General features: G+C 49.6%; 1 protein-coding gene across 10 annotated transcripts in view; it reads right to left on the bottom strand.

Moving 5' to 3' along the window:
- Positions 1-21,045, bottom strand: part of CRACR2B (calcium release activated channel regulator 2B) — a 45,833-nt gene that overhangs the window by 6,244 nt on the left and 18,544 nt on the right. For 4 of the 10 annotated variants that reach the window (XM_040560390.1, XM_040560385.1, XM_040560386.1 and 1 more), the window contains exons 2-14: positions 20,770-21,025; positions 19,210-19,321; positions 16,269-16,437; positions 13,942-14,088; positions 13,517-13,607; positions 13,293-13,385; positions 9,454-9,641; positions 8,700-8,771; positions 8,127-8,181; positions 4,125-4,204; positions 1,620-1,914; positions 1,344-1,485; positions 1,018-1,099 (exon numbers count right to left, since the gene is read on the bottom strand). In XM_040560390.1, coding sequence (XP_040416324.1) covers positions 1,018-1,099; positions 1,344-1,485; positions 1,620-1,914; positions 4,125-4,204; positions 8,127-8,181; positions 8,700-8,771; positions 9,454-9,641; positions 13,293-13,385; positions 13,517-13,607; positions 13,942-14,088; positions 16,269-16,437; positions 19,210-19,321; positions 20,770-20,982 — 1,739 coding nt within the window. In that variant the 5' untranslated portion in view covers positions 20,983-21,025. The remainder of the gene's footprint in view (positions 1-1,017; positions 1,100-1,343; positions 1,486-1,619; positions 1,915-4,124; positions 4,205-8,126; positions 8,182-8,699; positions 8,772-9,453; positions 9,642-13,292; positions 13,386-13,516; positions 13,608-13,941; positions 14,089-16,268; positions 16,438-19,209; positions 19,322-20,769; positions 21,026-21,045) is intronic. The other 6 variants (XM_040560389.1, XM_040560388.1, XM_040560384.1 and 3 more) reach the window with 3 other exon arrangements.

Here is a 21,045-nt window from a genome sequence, read left to right as displayed (position 1 = left end):
CAAACCTCCTATTCAGTATCAGCACTGAGCCAAGCTCTTTCCTGCAAGTACACATCTAAGACCTGCTAACGCTTCAGGGGCATACTCTAATGGTTCTTCTGCGGAGCCAATATATTGAGTTTGGCCTCTGATGCAACCTGGCCTCAGTAAACAGCCACATTTCATGTCCTAACAACTTCCTGCTCAGCTTCAGCACCAAAAAAAACCCCACAGTAGTCCCCTTAAATAGAAATCTTGATCTCTTCAGCGTGAACCTTGAGTTTGGAAGAAAGAGTTCACTTTTCAATAGAGTGTCCTACTGGTCCAGCTGACTGAGGCAGACAGCATCGCTACTGTGTCGGCACAGCTCAGGATTGCCATATTCCCCTGACTTCAGCTGCCTCCCAAAGGCCTGGTCCATATTTAGCATAAAACACCCAATACTTCTTGCCTGGCTCTGAGGTTAGCAGCCCCCTTGCAAAAGATTTTGATCTTAAGCTTCAAAGTACATCCTAAATAAAGTATAATTTACAGAGGTAGTGGTGGGCCTTCATGTCTAGCAGCAGGTGAGGGTGAAGCGTGTGCTCTACTACTCTGACCCTCTCCAACAGTGCTGGTGACATCTTCTAGTCATGGCCTATGCTTTTGAAATCATTTCTATCCTGTGCTACGGCCCTGTCCTGCAGCTCTTTCCAGAAGCAGGCTGACACAGGAGAGCTTTGTGGACTGGAGGAGCTCTGAATCCTACCACACAGAGATTTATGGGCAGACTACCTGAAGCCACAGCACGTATGGAAAATGATTTTTCAGGCAGTCCCTAAAGCCATCTCTCCAGGCCCTGCTTTGCAGCCACAACTTCGAGCGTCTCTGAAGAGACCCTTGCTGCAGGTCCAGCACTGAAATAGCTGCTGGGCGCTCTCTGGTCCTGAAGCTAGTAATTTTCCTAAGGACTGAATCCAGGTGCACACATTCCTTTCCCTTTCCTCCTCTTTTCTACGCTGAGCCTGACAGTGGGGAACCCTCACAGAATTTGCTTACCTTTCTTGTCCAGCTGTATCCCACAGCTGTAAAGCAACTTGGGTGTTATCCACCATCAGACTCTTCACCTGGTAATCAATACCTGTCAGGGAGGTAACAACAATCATAAGACAGGATGGGGAGAGAGCTGCTTGCCATTGCAAGGCCAATGAGCAAGATGAATACTAGTTCAGGGAAACTTCCAGTTTGACTCAAAACTGGGAGAGGCACCACCTTTACTTTTAAGGTTAGAAGATGTCTGGGCTAAAATGATGGAAAAGAAGATCATCTCCAGGCCAACTTCCCCATCCTTCTTACTCGGATGAGGCAGGAACCCTATTACGTACCGATGGTTGCGTTGAGTTCAGCCAAGAACCTGTCATAGCAGAAGCGGTGGATGAAGGAGCTCTTACCAACGCCGGAGTTCCCTACAAACACCACTTTGAAGATACGATCCGGGGAGCAACTGGCTGGTTCCAGCACCTGGAGCTACAATGGAAGAAAGGGATGCACTTTTGAAAAGCCCAGCTACGGACTGGGCTTTGGTTTAGGCATTAAATCACAAAAAAACATGAACTGTACTGCAAATTTATGGAGGCTGAACCCCAAGTAGTCAGACTCACCCTGGTTTCGGTGCCAACAGGCTGTCCTCTAGGAGGCAATGGAGCATCATCCACTCCATCGGCACTTTTTCTACAGTCAGCATCACCCTTCAAAGTCACCTTCAACCTCTCAGCATCTGCTGCCACTGGCCAGCTCTCCTTGGCTCTGCTGTTCTCCCCAAAGTTTGTGCTGCCTCCTTCTCCTGTCTTCAGCCACGACTCGCTGCCTGGGAAGTATTTACAGTTCTTCCTGTTGGGTTCTTCCATTGCCATATCCACTGGGAAGGTGATAGGAAGGTCCGCAGAGGCCAGTTGTCTGCATTAAAGCCCAAAGGCACCAGAAATGGGGTTTGGAGGGGAGGAAAGAGAAGGAGGAGGGGCTGCAAATTCCCCAAACAACCAGTGCGATCCAATTAGTGCGCACACGCTGCTTGCAGGAACTCTACTTCACACACACACACCCCACATTCCCTGGGACTAAGGCACCAGCAGCACCCCTGGGGGAAGAGACACAGCTCACTTGAGCTATGCTGTGCTCATATCTGCTGACATATATTTCATTAATTTTAATAAAAAATCCCTGCCTTCTGGATTTTTCACAGATCCTTTGCCTCTTACTTCCCCCAGTAAGGAAAAATGAGGCAAAGTACACAAAGGTGGCAGCAGAAGAAAGGTTTAAAAACAAACAAACATAGAAACAAACCAAAAGCTCTTTGTACACGCATGTTACTGCCCTCTGCTGAAGGCCCACAGCCGTGCTCCACAAAGCAAAGCTCCAGGACTTCCAAACACTGCTGAAGCAGAGCCGTGCTGAGGCCAGGCAGCAGCAGAGCACACTCAAACTCTTCCCATGTTGCTCCACCTGGCGTTGGAGTGCCATCAGGGAGCCATGACCCCAAAAACTTTTTCTTTTTCCTTTTTTTAAGCTTCCTGCCAGCCATGCTGTGCTCTCAACAGCAACAAACTCCCAGGGCTCCTCTGCCCAAGACGTGGTGCTGGGGAATAGGTGCTGTGCCTGTGCCTACACAAGGGCAGGCTGATGCACGTGTCACGCAGTGGGGGCAGAGACACGATAAGGGGAGGGACAGTCTTCAAATTACAGCTAGGAATAGCAGACCTAAACTACTGCAATCATTGCCAAAGAGCAAGGAAGCATCTTAACTCAGCCTTGGCTATCTGTGGTTAAAGGACTAGAAGAAGGGAGCGAGAAGACTCAGAACTCAAAGGCTTTATGCACCAGAGATCTCCGTTACCTTTGCTGGACACCAGATTGCACTTGGAAGCAAAGAAGAGAGAGCCCAAAGGCTTACTGCAGTCACTCTGTAGAGAGGTAGCACATCCCACCTCTCTCTGCAACATTTCCCCCTTCCTACTGGTGCAGAAATCAAGGCAACAACTCCCTTCTCATGCCTGTGCCCACACCTCACCAGGGCTGCAACTTTCACCTGCTGCCAAGCCTGGGCTTTTTCTGTTTAGTGGAGCTCATATCCCTCGTCATCCTCGCTGCATCTCCCCAAATCTGGAGCTGGGCAGCTGGAACCTCTCCCCACGGAGAACAGACACATCCTCCTGGGCTCAGGCTCTGGGGAACGGTCCCCATCTTCCAGGGCCAGCTGGAGAAGCACCAATGAGAGGCTGAGACTCCAAAGCCTCTTCAGGGAAGAAAGGGAAAAAAAAAAAGGGTGTTTGGTCCACGCCTGCCAGTCACCCAGCTATGAAGGAGCTCTGCCTCAGACCTAGCCCAGCAGCTCCCAGCCAGGGCTAAACAATCGGCCCCGCTCCACAGTTCACCTGGTTTGCAATCAAACCATGAGCCTGGAGCTCAGTTCTTACAGAACTGCAAGCACTGAGGGTGAATTAAAGCTGGAAGAAACTCTGAGCCTTGACCCGCGTCTCTGGCTGGCACCAGGAGCAACTGGGAAGGGACGGGAGCCTTCTGCAGAGACCTGGTACGAAGGAGGGAAGCGTGCCACCTTCAAATCCTGTTTGGGGCTGGCAGATGCCAGGGAGATCCAGCTCCAAGCCAGGCTCTCTCTTGCAAACCAGGCTTTTGGCCAAACCAGGCGTGCTTGGCACGCGCAGCTCACAAGGGCTGATGGTTAATGCCGGCACAGCCGAGGTGACGCTCGGTGCTTGAAGTGCTCCGAGTCCTGCCCTCTGCCATGCCCCAGTGGGCAGGGTTTCTGCCTGAGGAGGAGCAGACACACCGGCGAGATGATCCAATTTTAATGGATCTGCCCGACTCGGAAGCAGCCCCCTTGATTCCCATCCCACAAACACTCCCATAGCTTCTGGAGGAGTTAGAGGCTGCCCCCCCACTGCTGCGTGCAGAAGCAGCCACCACCACGTGTTTGTGTTCACTGACAGCACCCTCAGCTTCGTGCCGGGCCGCGTCCCCCCCATGCTCCCACAGACAGACAGCGCCGAGGCGTGGGACCAGACAGGGCACACAGACGGGACCGACAGGGTGCTCCAGCGGGGACAGAGCGACACCACGACCACGACACAGAGAGAGGCCCATCTAACCGTTTGACCGGCTTGTCGTCCTGCAGGTAGCTGCCTAGCACTGACCCTTTCTTCAAGAGGGGCTTTTTGCTCTGAGGCGCCTGGAAGTTGAAAAGAGAAGGGGTGAGGAATGTCACTGCGGCCCAGCGACCTGGGCGGCCCCAGTTTAACCAGTTGCTGCAGCCGCAGGCCGCTTCGGGAGCGCAGGGCTGGAGCAGCGGTGGTGCCCCACAGGCTTCAACAGACACGAGCACAGGGTTTGCTCCTCTCAGTTCAGCTCACTTAACTCATGCCAGAAGGCACCGCTTTCCCCTTTGCAACAAAGTCCATCAGAAAATGACGGTGTCTCAAGCTGTTTTCCTCTGCCAGCCAGAGCTTTCCTTTCTGTGGCTCGCTCACTGCTGTGCATCACGGCTGATTCTCTCTTTCCCCACCTGCCTTTTTATAATGCTGGTATTTTGTGGGACAGGCCAACTCCCTGCTCCACGGGTACTCACCCACAGCCGCACAAGTACCACAGGAAAGAAAGGAGCCTGCTCTGCCAAGGGCAACGCACATGCTCTGCCTCAGGCACACATCGCCACACTTCCCTCCTACTTACCTCCTCGTGCTCCCTACAGCCGGCGCTCAGCACCTTTCCCGAGGAGGGGAAAGCGGAACAGCTCTCACAGCCCTCGTCCCCCAGCTACAGCAGCTTCTCATTCCCAGGGTCAAAGAGAAGCGATTTGCTGGGATCACGCAGGGGAGCCTGTGGCGGAGTGAGGACTGACCCGCCGGCTCTCCCCAGAGCCACACTAAAGCCTTGTTCCCCCTCTCATGCTCTGTCTGAACTGCTCTGTACACCCAAAAAAACACCAAGCGAGAGACAGCGTGGCAGGGTGCCACCACCCCGGCACTGGGAGCAGGGAGACGTACTCCCTCTGGAAGCCTGGAGATTTCTGACACATCCTCCCAAGTTATTTTGGGGTAAAGGTAGGGAAAAAAAGAGTCTACAGCCTGCTGGATCTGCAGCAGTTTTGAGGCGACCAAACGCTGCAGGCAGCTCCTGACAGGCCTGCCTTTGTGCTGCCCACAGCCCAGGGGAGGACTACAGAGATTATTTCTTCAGTAATCCTAGGTTCATTTTATAAGGCAAAAACTGAAGAAGCTGCTTTGTGGGCCAGAACCCCACCGGCACCTTTACCAGAGTGCAATTCAACAAGAGGAGGCACTCTGGACTCCTCAGAGGGCCTCACCCAACAGGGAACTTAAAGGAAAAAGAAAATATTACATATAGAAGTGGTGTTTAGGAACAGCTTGAGCCACAGAAGCTACCCAACACAGAGAGCCACTGCTCTGCAATGGTGTTTCTGGTCCAGCCAGCCAGTGGTTCCCCAGCAAGGATGGAGGAGGAAGTTTTCAGGGTCTGTGCTGAGAACAGCAGGTTTGCTCAAGGGCACTCCAGACCCACGGAAATGAGGAAATCACATTATGGCCCACTCAAGGTTTGGCTGAGTTGCAGTCTTCAAGCCACCTACAGAGCAAAGGGATGCCCAGGCAACCTGCTACTGCACTGCACTACTGAGAGGGGAAGCAGCCGCCTGCGGAGTACGTACCTGGGGAAGAAAGGAGAAACAACGGGGTGTGTTTTGCCATTGGTTCTGCCATGCTTTATTGGCCTGCCGGGTTTATGGAACATTTGGCTTTTCACAGTGATGGTAAAGGGACAGACGCAACATCACAGCTGTACAAGACACGAGAGCAAGGATTCCACAATGGAACAGCACACATGCAAGCATTTTGGATGGGAAAGTTAAAAAAAAAAAGTATCTTCTGGTTTATCGGTGAAATACAAATGTATGTCCAGTGTAGTCAAAGTTCCAAAACACTCCTCGCGATGAGCAGACATGAAATTTGCTCATTCAGGGCAAGACCTTTGTCAACAAGCAGCACACAAGGGTAACTCCATAGCTGGGTGGGTGCAAAACAGAACCTGGGTCTTAAAAGCACCCAGCAGCGGTTTGCACACTGGCAGAAATAGCCACACGTTCCTATCCGTGACCTAGCTACCGGTGAAACCATGCGTCACCATGCTGTGGGGCTAGGTCTGCCCACCCCGACAAGGGCAGAAACTCTTATGAAGAGCAAGGTATTAAGCTGGGCACTGAGAAGTGCAAAGGAGCAGCAGCTGGGTTGCTGTCAGCCACGTGCAGCCCAACGCCTCCTTCCAACCACTTCAAAGTCATTGCTATGAAAGAACCACTGTCATACCTTCATCTCAGAGAAATAACATAGCCCTTCCCAGCACTAAGAGAGGATATTAAGGCCTTATGTTTCTTTTTAGCTTGCGAAAGCACTGATACTCTCTGCCAGAGAGTGTCACGCAGTAGGGATCCACAGCAGAAGGCTGGACTCTCCTTTTTGCTGCTGCAAGAAGGATTGCTATTTCCTCTCCCTCTGACAGCGGGACAGGCTGGACAGCAGATCTTCTGCAGGTGCGTGACGACAGCAGCGTCTCTGCAATCCCCTGGAGCCCTGTTTTCCTGCAGACTGAAACGAGAATGGCCAACGAGATGTCCTGGCTGACAAAGGAAAAAACCTTATTCCAGTACAGGCTTCGTCTGCCCAGCATGACACAGCCATGCAAGATGAGCAAAGGTGGCAGCAGGAGTTCACCCTGCTGCTGCATCCCTAGTGCCAGCAGAGGAAGGAGAAGGTGGTCCCTCTACACCACGACTCTCTGCAAGGCCCTCTCTTGGGTCCACCTGCAGCTGCCATGTTTCAGAGCAGCCCCAGGTGGGGCACAGCAGGAAAGCAGAATAGAAGAAAGGAGAAGCAGACAAACTTGGCACACACAGGCATGTACCTGAACCATGGTCTCCACGGGGCACCCACCCACCCACGGGAACCCAGCAGCTGCTGAAGCATTACACATGGAAAGAGGAAGCCCTGGCACACACACACACACGCACTCACATACGCTTACTGAGCAGCTTTAAAACTTAAGAAAAAAAAATATCTTCCCTTGGATTTCAGAAACACACACAGGCACATGCACACACACCTCACCTCCATCCAAAACAGTTACTGGAGTTATTTTCTACAGCCGCTTTTCTACTTAGAGGTGAACTCCAGCCTCTCCCTCAGCAGCTTCCCCTCTGCAGCGTACTGTCTCCTATCCAGGCACTCTGCCTGTGCTTCCTTTCTCGTTCCCTCGCACACCAGCCAGAAAAGTCTCTCTCAGCCCGCTGCTGCCTCTCATCACTGCAAGACAGCTACTTCCAGGTCTTCAAGTGCAGCATGGCGGCACAGCCAGGAAAGGTGCACGGCAGCAGGGGTGGGTCCAAGATGGGCACAGAGCAGCCTCAGCAATGACATTTGTGAACAACAAGACTTTTTCATGAAAAACTAATAATTAAAAACAGATCACTTATTTGTACTCGTCTTGGAAAGGCCAGAGATGGCACTGCCAGTCCCAGATGTTCCCCAGGGCTCAGAGGACCCTGCTTTCTCCTAGCCCTCTGATACAAGGCTCATTGCTGCACCTCCACCACAGGACCGGGGAGCTGCCACCGAGGAACATCTGAACACATCTACTACAAACTCAAGGGGTCAGAGAAATTCTGAAACCCTCCCGTGCCCCTCCACCCCGGGTCAGCAGGCAGCACACCTGGGAATCCATCTTCTTCCTCACCACCCAGCTCCAGGAACGCATGCAGCTTCGCTCCCCTCCTTGCACGTGCCCAAATCCTGCCCGAAAGCCCAGGCTCAGCACGTGCAGCAGGCAGCACGCGTTCAGCCCTGCCCGCGGCTGCGTTACAGTCACAAGCTAACATGCCTTGGGTTACACCCGGGCACCTGGAAAGAGCAACCAGCAGAGCTTGTCTCCAGGGCTGCCACGAAGTCTGTATTAAGCACCACACCAAGACTCGTGAGGTCAGGTCAGTGTCCCCCGTGGAAGGGATAGGCCCCCATGTGGTGACAGCAACAGCAGCAGATGAAAGGAGGGTGGTTGGGAATTAGGATTTTCTTTCTGAGACTAACCGGCTTCTTGGCTTCGAAAGTGTCTCGCTCATCTCGAAGTTTCTTGTTCATCTCTCTGCTCCAAAGGAAGACACGGGAGAGAGACAATGAAGCAGTCACCGAAAATGTGGTAAAGGCTGACGTTTGAAAGCTAAATGGGAAGGGAACTTGGGGCACGAATACAGATGCTCTTTATTGCTGAGTATGTTGGGATTTCCAAGTATCCCAGCTCAGGTAACAGGCTCTGCATGCTACCCTTTAGTCAGCAGGGGAAACTAAATTCCTCAACTGGAGGGCTCACTCAGTAAATAACACAGCCTGTGCCCTGCTGGAGCTGACCAGATTGCAACTGCCCTGTCTGGGCCTAGAAAAACAAGCAGTGTGAGCACTTACCAAGTACACTCCCATAGCTTTCTGTGGGAGAAACAAGACTTCAGCACTGCCAGTGAAGCAGGCAATGAACTTCGCAAGGCCAGCCAACCCTCCACTCCTACCCCCAAACTGGCCATCGACCCCCCGAGGAAGGAAGCAGGGTCTGATCTGAGTCCCTGACGCGCACGAGAGCTCGACTTCTGTCTCCAGTCCTGTTCTTACCTGAGGAGCTCCAGCTGCCGAAGGAGGCTTTGTTTCTCTTTCTGCATGTTCTTGGAGACTCTGAACACATCCCTGGGTGAAGGGAATTTAAAAGAGATAAATCAACAGGAGAGGAGATGCAAAGATCCCTTTCTCAGGGACACACGTGATATTCACAAAGATAAGGGCCTGTCCCACGCCAGGACGACTCAGAGGAAGCAGCACTGCCACGGGAGCTGGGACCACAGCTCTCCCGCTCTCCTCCAGCATGAGGGCAGGGAACCCATCTCCCCCTTCACACTCCAGTTTCCCCAGCTGTTAGGGATGGGAAGGATGCTCACTGCCAGCTGGGAGCGAAACACGCCGGTGTTGTAGCTGAGTATTATTAAACTAAGCCCGGAAACAGGAACACAGTTGGTTAGCATATGGTCTGTAGGAACTTTACAGAGGTAATGATGAACTGGAAATGACAAGGAGGAGAAGCCTCCTTAAGGCTGAGGAACATTTGCATTTTTACAGTGCTTTTAAAGCCAAATATCAATGAACATACTTGTTTCTCACTAAAGGCAGTGGGAGGTAGCAGTAACGCACCCTTTTTAGGCCCATAACACCGCTGCACGTTACCTCTCTTCCTCAAGAAGAAACAGACAATCTTCTGGCAAGACCATGGCTTCTAATTAGAGATCCTTATTCTTTAACTACTTGCACACCTTTCCTTCTCTGCCTGGGTTCCTGCTCAGACAGCCCACACAGCCCCTTCCCTGCCCACTCCTACCTGTCCTTCTGCTCTTGCTCAAGCTGGGCCTCTTTCTGGAGCTTCTGTAGTTGCCCCTTCACAGCCTCCAGCTCCCATTTGCTTTTCTCCAGCTCCTCCAGCAGGTTTTCGTTCAGGTGCCGGAGCCTTTCATTCTGCACACGGGTCTCCAGCTGCTCCGAGTTCAAAGACTGCAGCTGATGTTCCAGCTGTAATGGGAGAGGAGGAGGAAGAGGTGTTAGATACAGAGAGGAAGGGCTCTGTGCCACAGTCATGACTGTAAAAATAACCTGGAAGAGCAGATGTAAACGAGGCAGAAGGGAGGAAAACACAACTCAGGTCTACAACACCACCAGGGGTACCAAGAAGGTGAACTGAAAGCAACTATGTCTCATCAGTGCCAGCACTGGGGAGCAAGCAGCACAATTAGTCAGGCACAGCTGAGGAAGCGCTTCAGGCAGTGTGAGGAACTTGCTGCCATCGGGCACTGCAGAAATCAGAGTGCAAATGGGGGTCAAAGGAGGACTGGAAAAATAAGGGTGGAAGCAGGGGCTATTGAGGGAAGCATAGCTGTTGAAATGCATCGTCTGGTTTAAGGATTTCCTAAGCCGAAAAGTGGATACATTGAGGTGTTGGGGTATGTCACACTGCTGACATAAGGGAAGTTAAGTGACTGGGTGCCCTTTTCTACTGTTGGAGACAGAACCTTGGGCTAGAGGTGGTGTTTAAGTGCCCCTGGGGCACAGTGCCACTCCAGACAGCACAACAAGACACCAGCACAAATAACAGGCCTGACTTAGGAAGTTCAAAGCCTGCTGCCACAAGTGATGTGATTCCTCACAAATGGCTGGCATAGTCTGGGAGAGAGTCCAGGATGGATGCAGCAGCCAAATTCCCTTGTCTCAGATGAGTAGGGCATCGCTAGGAGGAACATACTGACACGTCAGTATCCAGTTTACCATGCCAGCTAAACAGGGCTCTCTGCTGAAGTTGGTGCTACGCAGAAATTGTGGTACCCACAACCTGAACCGAACGCTCCGCTTCCATGCTCACAATTACCCAGGCTGCACAAGCTGCCTGTTACTAAATGTTTTGCCCACACACACAGACAAGTTTAGTCCTTTAAACACCATCTGTGACAACTTCTTACCACATAGATAGGAAGTCAGGCACAGTGAGATGCGATCTCACCACAGAGCAGGTACTCTTATGGAAATGGAAATCCATGCATGCTTTAAGCCCGCCTTTTCTGCACCTTCAGCTAGACTCTCTGAGGGAAAGGCAAGCAGCACACTGTGGACAAGATAAAGAGCTTTTCTCCTTCCTATTGCTCTTTGCAAATGCATATATACAACAGTCATGATCAGAGCTCACCTCTCCTACGTTCCTTGAAACACAAGCCCCACATCTCTCCCCACTGAGGCTTCAAGCACAAGTCATGCCCAGCTTTGTCTGGAGAGTTCCAGTCCTTTGGACATCACGGAAAATTTGAGCCCAGCCACGTATGCTGAGCAGTCAAGTTCAGAGTAAGAAACAGCAACACCAGCCCACGGCCTCTGGGTCTTTCAATAAGCCAGAGGACAGGCTTTAATTAAAACACCTGCCCCTCCCTAAGAATTCTCTGTCAGAAAGAATTCTCCAGTTTTATTTTGTCTGTACTCAAACGATACTGCAGAACAGCACAATCACAATACTGGCCTTACACCACAAGAGGGACCCGATTATCCATGTAGCTTGGTATGAGCCTCGGAGTTAAAGGCATCAGAAATGTTCATTTGAGTAAGAAAGTCTCCACAGAGTCCCATATTCTGCCTTGATCCATAACACAAGGAGATACCATTTACGAAGAACATGCCTAGGCAGCCACTACGACCTCCATCCCCAGCACCTACAGTACCTGGACTAGGGATGACAAGAATCTCCGTCCCTGATTATTTCTCCTTTTCATTTTTACAGGCTCCTGTCCATTAGTTTGTCCAATCCATTCTTGAACTGCTGATACTGCTTTCCTCTACAACCTCCTGTGGCAAAAAAATGCAGTTCGCTAGTCCCCTTGTAAAGAAGTATATTCTTCGAGACCAGTCTCATACTAGTCTCACTGAGTGTCCTTCGCCTCTGCTGGTGTGGGATTTAGGGAATAATAGTTCCACACGGATCTTATGTTTTATACATAATTATGTAATAATATGTAATTATATATAATAATACCAACATGTTTTACACACTACATTATACAATATAATATATAGTAATAATAATTATATATAATAATATATAACACCATCCTGAGTCCGTAAAGCTGTTATACCTTCCCTCAGCCTCCTTCTCTCCAAAATTAGGTTTAAGTTTTCCTAGTTTGTCTTCTTAAGGCAAATGCTCCGTTTCCTTAATCCTATTAGCAATTGTATCTTTGTGTCTCAAGAATAATTCCCAGGGGCCTGTCTCGGGACTGGTGCTGTTTAATGTCTTTGTCAATGACATGGACAGTGGGACCAAGCGCACCCTCAGCAAGTTTGCAGATGACACCACGCTGAGTGGTGCAGGCGATCCAACAGAAGGAAGGGACACCATCCAGAGGGACCTGGACAGGCTGGAGAAGTGGGCCCACGTGAACCTAATGAGGGCAAGGGTTAGGGTTAAGGTCAAGTCATTGAGAGCAGCCCTGCAGAGGAGGACTTGGGGGTTCTGGTGGACAAAAAGCTCGACATGAGCCAGCAGTGTGAGCTTGCAGCCCAGAAGGGCAACTGCATCCTGGGCTGCATCAACAGAGGGGTGGGCAGCAGGGGAGGGACGTGATTGTCCCCGTCTGCTCTGCCTTCGTGAGGTCCCACTTGGAGTGCTGCATCCAGGTCTGGGGGCCCCAGCATCAGAAGGATGTGGAGCTGTTAGAGAGGGTACAGAGGAGGCCACGAGGATGCTCAGAGGCTGGAGCACCTCTTTTATGAAGAAAGGCTGAGAGAGCTGGGGATGTTCAGCCTACAGAAGAGAAGGCTCCGGGGGGACCTTATTGCAGCTTTTCTATACTTAAAGGGGGCTTATAAAAAAGATTGGAGAGCGACTTTTTGCTTGGGCAGGGAGAGACAGGACAAGGGGGATGGTTTTAAATTACAAGAGGGGAGATTTAGATTAGAGGTTAGGAGCAAATTCTTCACTCAGAGGATGGTGAGGCCCTGGCACAGGCTGCCCAGAGAAGCTGTGGATGCCCCAGCCCTGGAGGTGTTCAAGGCCAGATATCCAACTTGGATTCCTCCAATCACCAGCACCTTCCAGGTACCTCCCATGACTTGTTTCTGCAGGGGTCTCGGTTTTTCAAAGAAAGGAAAGACATCCAGAACGGACCATCACATACAAATGCACATACCAGGTACAGAAAGCCAATGGAAAGTTTCTGCTTTGATCTTTTCATTGACTGATTAATCAGTACGTTGTCAGATGCTGAAATGCAAGTATGCAGTACAAGCAACTCAAAGCGTCACAGAACTGTTCCCTCTGGGTTATTCTGGAGCAGAAGAAAAACTATAGAAATTTGGCTCTTGCATGTGCATACACAGCTTTCTTACACACCGCAAAAGGCTCCAAACTCACAATTTCCAAATCTTTACCCCATTTTCCTTGCCAAATAAAGGCAAGGCAAAGTACAAGAGAAACCCAACCAGATAGGAAGATGAGCAGCCAGGATGTCACAGGATGACACTTCAGCTGAGGACAAACCAATCCACTTCAACACTTTCAGGGACAGGCGACAACTAGACTAGCTACCACTAAGTGTCAGCTGATGAAAACCACCCTCAGACAGAAAAGGTCTTAACAGAAAGACAGTAGAAGGGGATATGCTTTAGAAAGGCTTTGGGTCCTGTTACCTTCTTCTGTCGGTAGAGAATTTTCTCCAGCTCCTGCTCTTTGCTGCGCAGTTCCTTTCGGAGCAGGTTACTCCTGTCATGTCTCAGTGCTTCCTGCAGAGGTAAAGACACACAGCTGCTGATGTAACACCCAGCACAGTTAAGAGCTGTTCCTTGGCCAGATGAGCCACCACCCCTGCTTCAGACCAGAGAAAGTTTGACTTCAGCCAAGAAAGACGAGGTACCTGGCAGATTATCCTCTCCCTTTCTGCTTTGATCTGTTGCTCCATTTCTTCATAAAGGCACCTGACTTCTCGGTCATGGTCTGTCTCCTTCCTACAAAAGGAAAGGTGCATTGTCAGGAGAGAGAAAGAGAATGCAGAAAGAAAACAGGAGAGGAGGTGGAAAGAGTTCTACTAACAGCTGTGCAGCATTGCCAAAAAGTTATTTGAGTGGGATTTTAACCAGACCAAATGTCATGGGTGTGCACCGATGCAAAACAAACCTGTGGCAATTAAGTCGAGATAAAGAGTCATTTTATTACAGCAAGAAAAATCTCCATGTCCTGTAACCCAGTCTCCCCTTGTACTTGAGGAAGAACATAACACACGAAATTGCATCCAAGTACCAGCTGGTTCCTGACAGCAGCTGGCCATGATGTTCTCCTTACCGCTTCAACGCCTGCTCCATAGACTCCTTCTCATGATTCACCTCCTTGATGTACGATGAAACACGCAACAGAAACTCCTCAAAACTGGATAAGAGCTCCGGGCGCTCCTTTCGTAGCCGGGCCCAAAGCTCCCGAACCTCACTTGGACTGGAGCAAGCACACAAGAGAGAAGGAAAGCAAATGAATTTTTGCCATCTTCTGGATTGTTACTCCAACTCTGATACACATTCGGGGCTGACAGCCTGCCATCCTCCTGTGACTTCCTCCATTACACCATACAGCGAAGAGGAAGCGCAGACAATTTCTGAGCGTGCACAGGGACTGAGATCTACTGCAAAGTTAAAATGAAGGAGGTCAGCTGAAAGAGAAAAGGAGTTACCTGGAAAACAGTTCTGGAATGATTATTTTCCAAGTACTCAGTAATAACACATTTGCTGTTTAAATGAAGATTGAAAGAGATAAACATTCAGCAAATTTGCTGTCAGCTGTGATCAAGCAGCAAACTCTTACAGCCAGCACACATCACATTGGTTTTATCACACCGTGACTGTACTGGTGGATGCTGCTGCCCTTGTTTGCTTGCTTATTCAGCAATTTTGGGAACTGAGGCACAAACAAAAGAGTTTTCCGAGTTTTCCAAGAGTGTTGCATTAGGATTATGAAGGAAGCCCCAGAAATCCAAAGTCTTGTTTTTGTGAACCTGCGATAACAATTACATTGTTTTGGCATTTAGCTCATCACAACTAGTATACAGCACTTAGAAACTCAATCTTTCTCAAAGAATCTCATAAATCTCATGTTTGTTTTGGGAACGAGTTTTTTTTTTTCCTTTTCTTTTTAAATCCATGGATTATTTTGGAGAAACTACCTTGAAATGTACAAAACAATTATACTCATAGACATTATCCAAACAGAAATTTTTCTTTATGTATTTGTCTCCCTTAGTATTCTTCACAAAAAAAAAGAAATTACCAAAAAGCCCTTGATTCCCTCTGCCACCATCACAAGATAGCCTCCCACTTTTGTCTCAAGTTGAAAAAAATTACTGACAGTTCTTCAAAACTTCAGATTTTAGCTAACAGAAAATATTCAGCTCCATTAACACACAAAGCCATTTATTTATCTGTAGCAAAACCAGTGAAGATAGTTCAGATTCCTAATGTACCCCCAATTAAGTTCTGGTTTTCGTTAATTCCTTACAACTGGCTCGGCACAAAGGTATGATATGAAGTAGCTGTTGGACTCATTGCATAAAACTACAAGTAAGTGGTCGAAACAGAACACAGGGTAAGTCCTAACACACTTTAAGACTAGATGCTTCACAAAGAGTCGTAGACGGCACAAGCTACTCACCCAAAACAATAACACAGCTTTTCACAGTGTCATCCCATTCTTTGAGGCATAAAAGCTTCCCAGAATTTTTCTTGAGAAGCTCTTTAGCATTAAAAAAAAAACAGGTAGGTGTTCTGTATCACAATGAAAATGAAACAAAATCTGTTTCATGACAGACGAAGCTCAGCAAGCAGCAAAATCCTTTGCTCTCAGCTTCTGTCTCCAATCCCGTTGTCCCTACTGGGAGCAGGGCTGCCCCCAGCAAGCTGCTGACAACTGTTGAACTACGATGTCTGAAAAAATCAAAGCCTGCCATGGATGCTGTCGGGCCACCCCAGCTCCAGCAGCTGTGCATCAGTACGAAGCAATTGTGGAGAATGTTTCCCTCGGGAAGGCCCTAAAAAAATCTCCTGCGGTGTAGCAGCTGGATGGCACAGGTCAGCAGACTCTACCACCGCATGAGCATTGATATCAATTTTTAAGGCGCAGATTTTAATCCCTTGCCCGTTTTAGCCTCTCACCATTTTCAAGACCAGCCCAGTCCCAAGCGGCCCCTTGAGCACAGATCTTTCAGGCATGGTCTCAGAGCTAAGATTCTCTGAACATGTGTGAACAATCACACGCCCTTTTGGAAGAGACAGCACACACATCCTCCTTACCTTGTCTAACCCTCACAGGCTTCTTTTCATTTGCTGCGTGCAGATGAGTTTCCATATCAATTGCTACATTTTACAGCTGTGGTTTTGAACTTGCAGTTTGGGAAACTGAGAAAAGCACTGCACTGAAAGTAATTTATAACTGATGAGAAAACCCAGACTTCACTGCATTTGTTACCAAGCATATGAAAACACGAGAGAGCAAGACAGAAAACCCAAGCGGTAGTTCAGAGAGCAAGCAGCTCACTTCACTTCCTTGGCGTTCGCTGGTACTTTCAAGTGTCGGTACTGCAAGTTCAAAACAGGGCAAAAGTAAGGCCATGAGATTCTCCTACTTACTCTTCAAATACTTGGGCTGCTCCGAGCTGCTCCATCATGGAGCAGAAGCGTTTCTCTTCATCATCTGCCGGGTCCATATCATCTGACCAGCCTGACTCAAAGGTCTCCTCGTGACTGGAGCGATCTGTCTTTCTGGCCCCCGGACACAAGTCAATCCCTATCAACTTTCCTGATGGAAGGAGAAGGGAAGAAGGAGAAAAAAGAAAGTCAAATTGGATGTCATTTAAGGAGTTGTTATTCAAATGGCAGCCTGACACAGCTCCATGAGAAGCTGCGTGGGTGCTGCTCTTGTAGAAGACAGCTCCTGGTGAGTAAAGAGCCTCCGCTCTGACGTCCTGAACGATGTGTCCAGTGTTCAGTCTTCGATGCTGGGACTGAAGCTGGCTTCCAGCCTGACAAAAGGCTGCTACGGCTCTGCTCACATCTGTGCTAAGATGATCTACCACCCACAGCCTTAGATCCTCTGCGTGTGGAAGATGGCATTTGGTCATTTCACTCCTGCGGAGCGGTGCTGTGGGTACGTTTGTCAGTGGTGCCACGAACTCCCTCTGGGACTGCAAGCCAGGCACCGAATAACTCTGCGCCTCAGTTTCTCAGCTTATAAAAAAGTGGTGGTGGGAGAGCATTACCCTTCCCTCCCCATGTGCTACATCTGTTCTGATTCAAGTGCTACAGGACAAGGACTGCCTCTTGCTAGGACTGCATGGCATGTCTGAACAAAATGACCTTATCCTCTCAGCACCCCCTCCGGCCCCATCCCACGTATGTAAGGCTTCCAGCTTTCCAGATCCTGTTTCACGCTGAGACACTAATGCCATGAGAATTTCTCGCTATGCAAGGCATGTGACAGGAACTGGTGCTGGGAACAAATTCTTAAAGAAACAAATTGAGTGAGCCTGTCCAGAACTCAGGCCCTCATCCTGCACACCAAGGTCAGGCCTCCATTAGCAGCTACCCTTCCATCCCAGGACACAGCTGCTTGGATCCAAAGGCAGAAGTGACATCCCAGCCACAGGGCCAGGAGCCAAGGATGCTCAGAGCATGGCTAAGAACATGAAGCTGCTCTAAGGGGAAAATATCCAAAATCTGCGTACCTCACGTCATTTAACTCTACCATGTCTTGGCTCCAAATGTCTTCACCACATCCTCTCTGCTAACTACGTACAATACTGTGAGAAGTCATCTGCAAAAAAGAGTGCTGAGGTCCTGATGCAAGCTTCTTCTCCCTTTCTGTTGTCCCTCTGTGCTTGGATGCCAGGGACTGCGTCCAACACATGGCAGGTTGCCCACTGCACTTCCTCCTCCTCTTCCCAGGTGGTCACAGCTCCACCGCACCCTGGGCATCTGCTAGAAACCTGCCAGGCTCGGGGCCACTCCAGCCCAGCATAAGACACGTGTTGCTGGGGTCTGCAACACGTTTTCCTCCATGCTGGGAGTAATGCAGAGGGATGCAGAACCTAGCAGCTTCTCTCCCACTCTTAAAATGTGTAAAAAACCTACAGCATGGACAGGCAGGCCCCACTCCAGCTTAAAACCTTGGACAGTTATTAAGGGGGTGGGCTTAGATTAGGCACTTTGGATGTCTGCTTTAAAGAAAGAATCATCTCTCATTATCTGTCTCTTAGAGCTGGGAAAACTGAGGTAGGGAATGATTGGAAGATTGTTTTGACATCCCAGAAGGCTCTCACATTGCTTTAAATTGAACATTTAAATTGACGCTCTTTTTGTCGGCTGTGCAGAAACACCCTGTAACCTCTCAGAGGCCGTGCAAGGAGCCCTCTGAAGAAGCAGAGCTGATGGCTGCACAGTTCCCAGCTGGAGCTCTTTCCTTTGATCTCCCCCCTGTACGTTCTGGAAGGACGACAGCAGTATGCCAGGGCAAATTCCTGAGTTAGAGGTCAGCCTGAAAAGGATCTCAGCCCCAAGGAATGGCCATAAGGAGAAGAAATGGAGAAATTAAGTGTTTTGCAGTTAAGTGTTTTGCAGTTAAGTGTTTTGCCCGGACTGGAGCAAGTGTCAGGGAGCCAGGCTGCCAAGACAGGGCGGTACCTGACAACCTGCTCTGTTCCAGGCTGAGACACAGCAGCCAGCCAGGGTGGCCCAAAGGAAAACCTGGCCTGCTCTACCAGCACTGAGGCAGGTACCTCATGATGTCCACCTATGGCTAACACCCCCAACCCAAAAAAAGCCCTGCTCAATCAGGATACAACAACTCCTTCAACACTTCTGAAAAGCCTAGACCACCTATGTCCACTCCCTTTGACCTGATCCCAACGCCAGCAACACCCCCACATGCCCCAGCAACCAAGCAAGGGGCTAACAGGTGTAGGTGTTTTGAGAGCTTACAACCAGCTAAAGCAGCTGAGCACACACAGCAGGGGTTATTAGTACTACGCTCCATCCCTCCTCCTCAACACCTCTTTTGCTGCTCGTGCTGCTGGATGACCACTTTGCTATAGGAGTAACATTATTCTAGTGTTTGGAAAAGACAACAGCAATAGGAAAACAAAAGCTTATTTTAGTCACCTTGTTAACCTACTAACAGGACTCCTGCGGACAGCCTTGTACAGCACTGCTCAAACCAGCTAGAGACAGCTGCCAAGCTGCCCCCTTATAAAACGAGGGTTGTTATCCAGATGAACAACCACGGATCACACACGTACAGGCTGCAGGACGTACCATCTCCAGTAAGAGAGGCTCAGGAGCTAGCTCTACCAGGTAGGCAGATGACAGCAGTCTTGTAAGAAGGGGACACGAAGCCTCAGGAAGGGGTCAGCAGTCCTGTACACACACCTGCTCCAGTGATATTCAGGTAAACATGGGGCATTGCCACGCATAACTGGTACAGCTTCAGCAGAAGCACTGCGCTTGCAGCTTTCTCGCCAGCGTTAAAAAATTCTGCAACAGAATTTTCCTCCCTCTTTCTCTGTGCAGTCCTTACCCAGCCCCATGCTGAACTCCACAGGCGTCAGGTATCCATTATTGTTCTGCTCCAAGCTGTCAAAAACAGTCTCCAGCTGCTCAAGCGTTAGGGGGAGTTCACTCTGAAGCCGCTGCAGAGAGAACAAGAGCGAACAAAATGAAGGCATGACTCAAGTTTTCCCTGTGACCTGCTCTGACTCTGGTGTACCCAGCTTTGGACTACTGTGCCCTGGTGGGATGAGACAGTCTGGGGGTGTGCCTGAGTCACACCACAAACGCCTGTTTGAGCCCACTGATAAAGCTTTCCACCACCTGATGATCCAACCAGGACTGCAGAGAGAGAGCTTCAGGTTCTTTTGTTTGAAGGGAGCTCAACCCTCTTCCAGCCCCACTTCAGCCTCCAGCTCACCGCCTGCCTCCACCCAGCCCTGCCCAGGCTCTACCCAAGGGTGGCTGTGCCCCGGGGCACCGCCAGCCTCCTGCGGCCACCGCTGCTCCCAGGGGAGCTCTGTGGGCGCATCAGGTACCAGCTCCACCTCTTCAGCCAGAAAGGGAGGACAGACTTGTGATCTAGGACTCAGGGTGTCTGCGTTCAGTTCCTAGCTCTTGCAGGAAACCTTGCAGATCATAAGCAAAACGTTTAGTCTGCAACAGAGAGTTAGCTTCCTTCTGTCATCTGTCTGTTGGGATTGCATCCTTATTCCTGCCACGCAGACAAAGAACAGAGAGATTTCCCTTTGAAATACACGTGCAGAGTACACAGTGCCAAGGGGGTTCCAAAGAAGCTTCCAAATAACATGAGGTCTGGGCCAAAAACCCATCACCATCCGTTAAAAATTCAGCTTTAGATAAAGCTTAAGAAATATTTATTAACATAAGTATACAAAATGAGGCATCACGCAACCCATGAGTCAACAATTAAACCAGGATTTGTTTACTAAACTGGACTTGCCAAATGTTAGTCATAGACTGAGAAAGAGATGGGACAGGAGAAAAACAGTCCACATGAAATCTTCCTGATAAAACGTTAAAGCAAAAAGCACAAAGAAAACGAGATTCTGTTAACACATGCTGTTTTGAACAAAAAGTAGCAAAATACCAGAGCAAAGTCACAATTCAGGCCCAAAGAGAATGTTTGAGATAAGGCTTCAGCTATGTCCGAGACCAAAAAAATATAAAAAAGTACAGAGTTTGTTTTTTTTGTTAAAAGACTGCGGGGACTGCTGTTGTTTATTGTGGTGTTATTTTGTTTTTTAAATAAACCGAAGATTTTTTTCCCCAGATTTCCCATCCATCGCGTGCTTAATGTTTGTAGGATCTGTTGCAATTTTTTTAATTTTATGCATTCCTTACAAATTTGGGATTGCAGTCCCCCTGTTGTCCCAGGAATTCCCAAGGGGCACGCGACCTTCCCAGGAGTTTTGGCAGCCAGCTGTGGCAGAGTCTGGCTCCCAGGGAGACAGACACGTGCACGCCCACGCTTGCCAACGGATACGATATGCCATGTTCTCCCCTCTTCTGGCCCCCCATGCCTTTACAGCTCCTCCCAGGAAAGGGGATGGATTTTTTTTTCCCTCACCTGCATGTCCAGCTTGGTGATAAAGCCCTTCTCATCCTTGTCACACAGCTGGAAGAGCTCCCTTGCCTTTTTGAGCATCTCCACCTCCACGTCTTCCAATTCAGTCGTTCGGCTGGAAGGAGAAGCACCAGGAGTCACCTCACCCTCCTCGTCCCCCTCCTCTTCTGCTTCCCAGTGGACGTATCTCAAGCACGAACCCCTCTGGTTCTCCATCTTTTCAGAGCTTTTTCCCCCAGGGCAGGGGCAAATGGGAGAGCTGTGGGGCAGGAAACACAA

The sequence above is a fragment of the Cygnus olor genome, chromosome 5 (assembly GCF_009769625.2).
Source record: "Cygnus olor isolate bCygOlo1 chromosome 5, bCygOlo1.pri.v2, whole genome shotgun sequence".
Taxonomy (NCBI): Eukaryota; Metazoa; Chordata; class Aves; order Anseriformes; family Anatidae; genus Cygnus; species Cygnus olor.
This window is presented reverse-complemented; position numbering and strand designations above follow the sequence as displayed.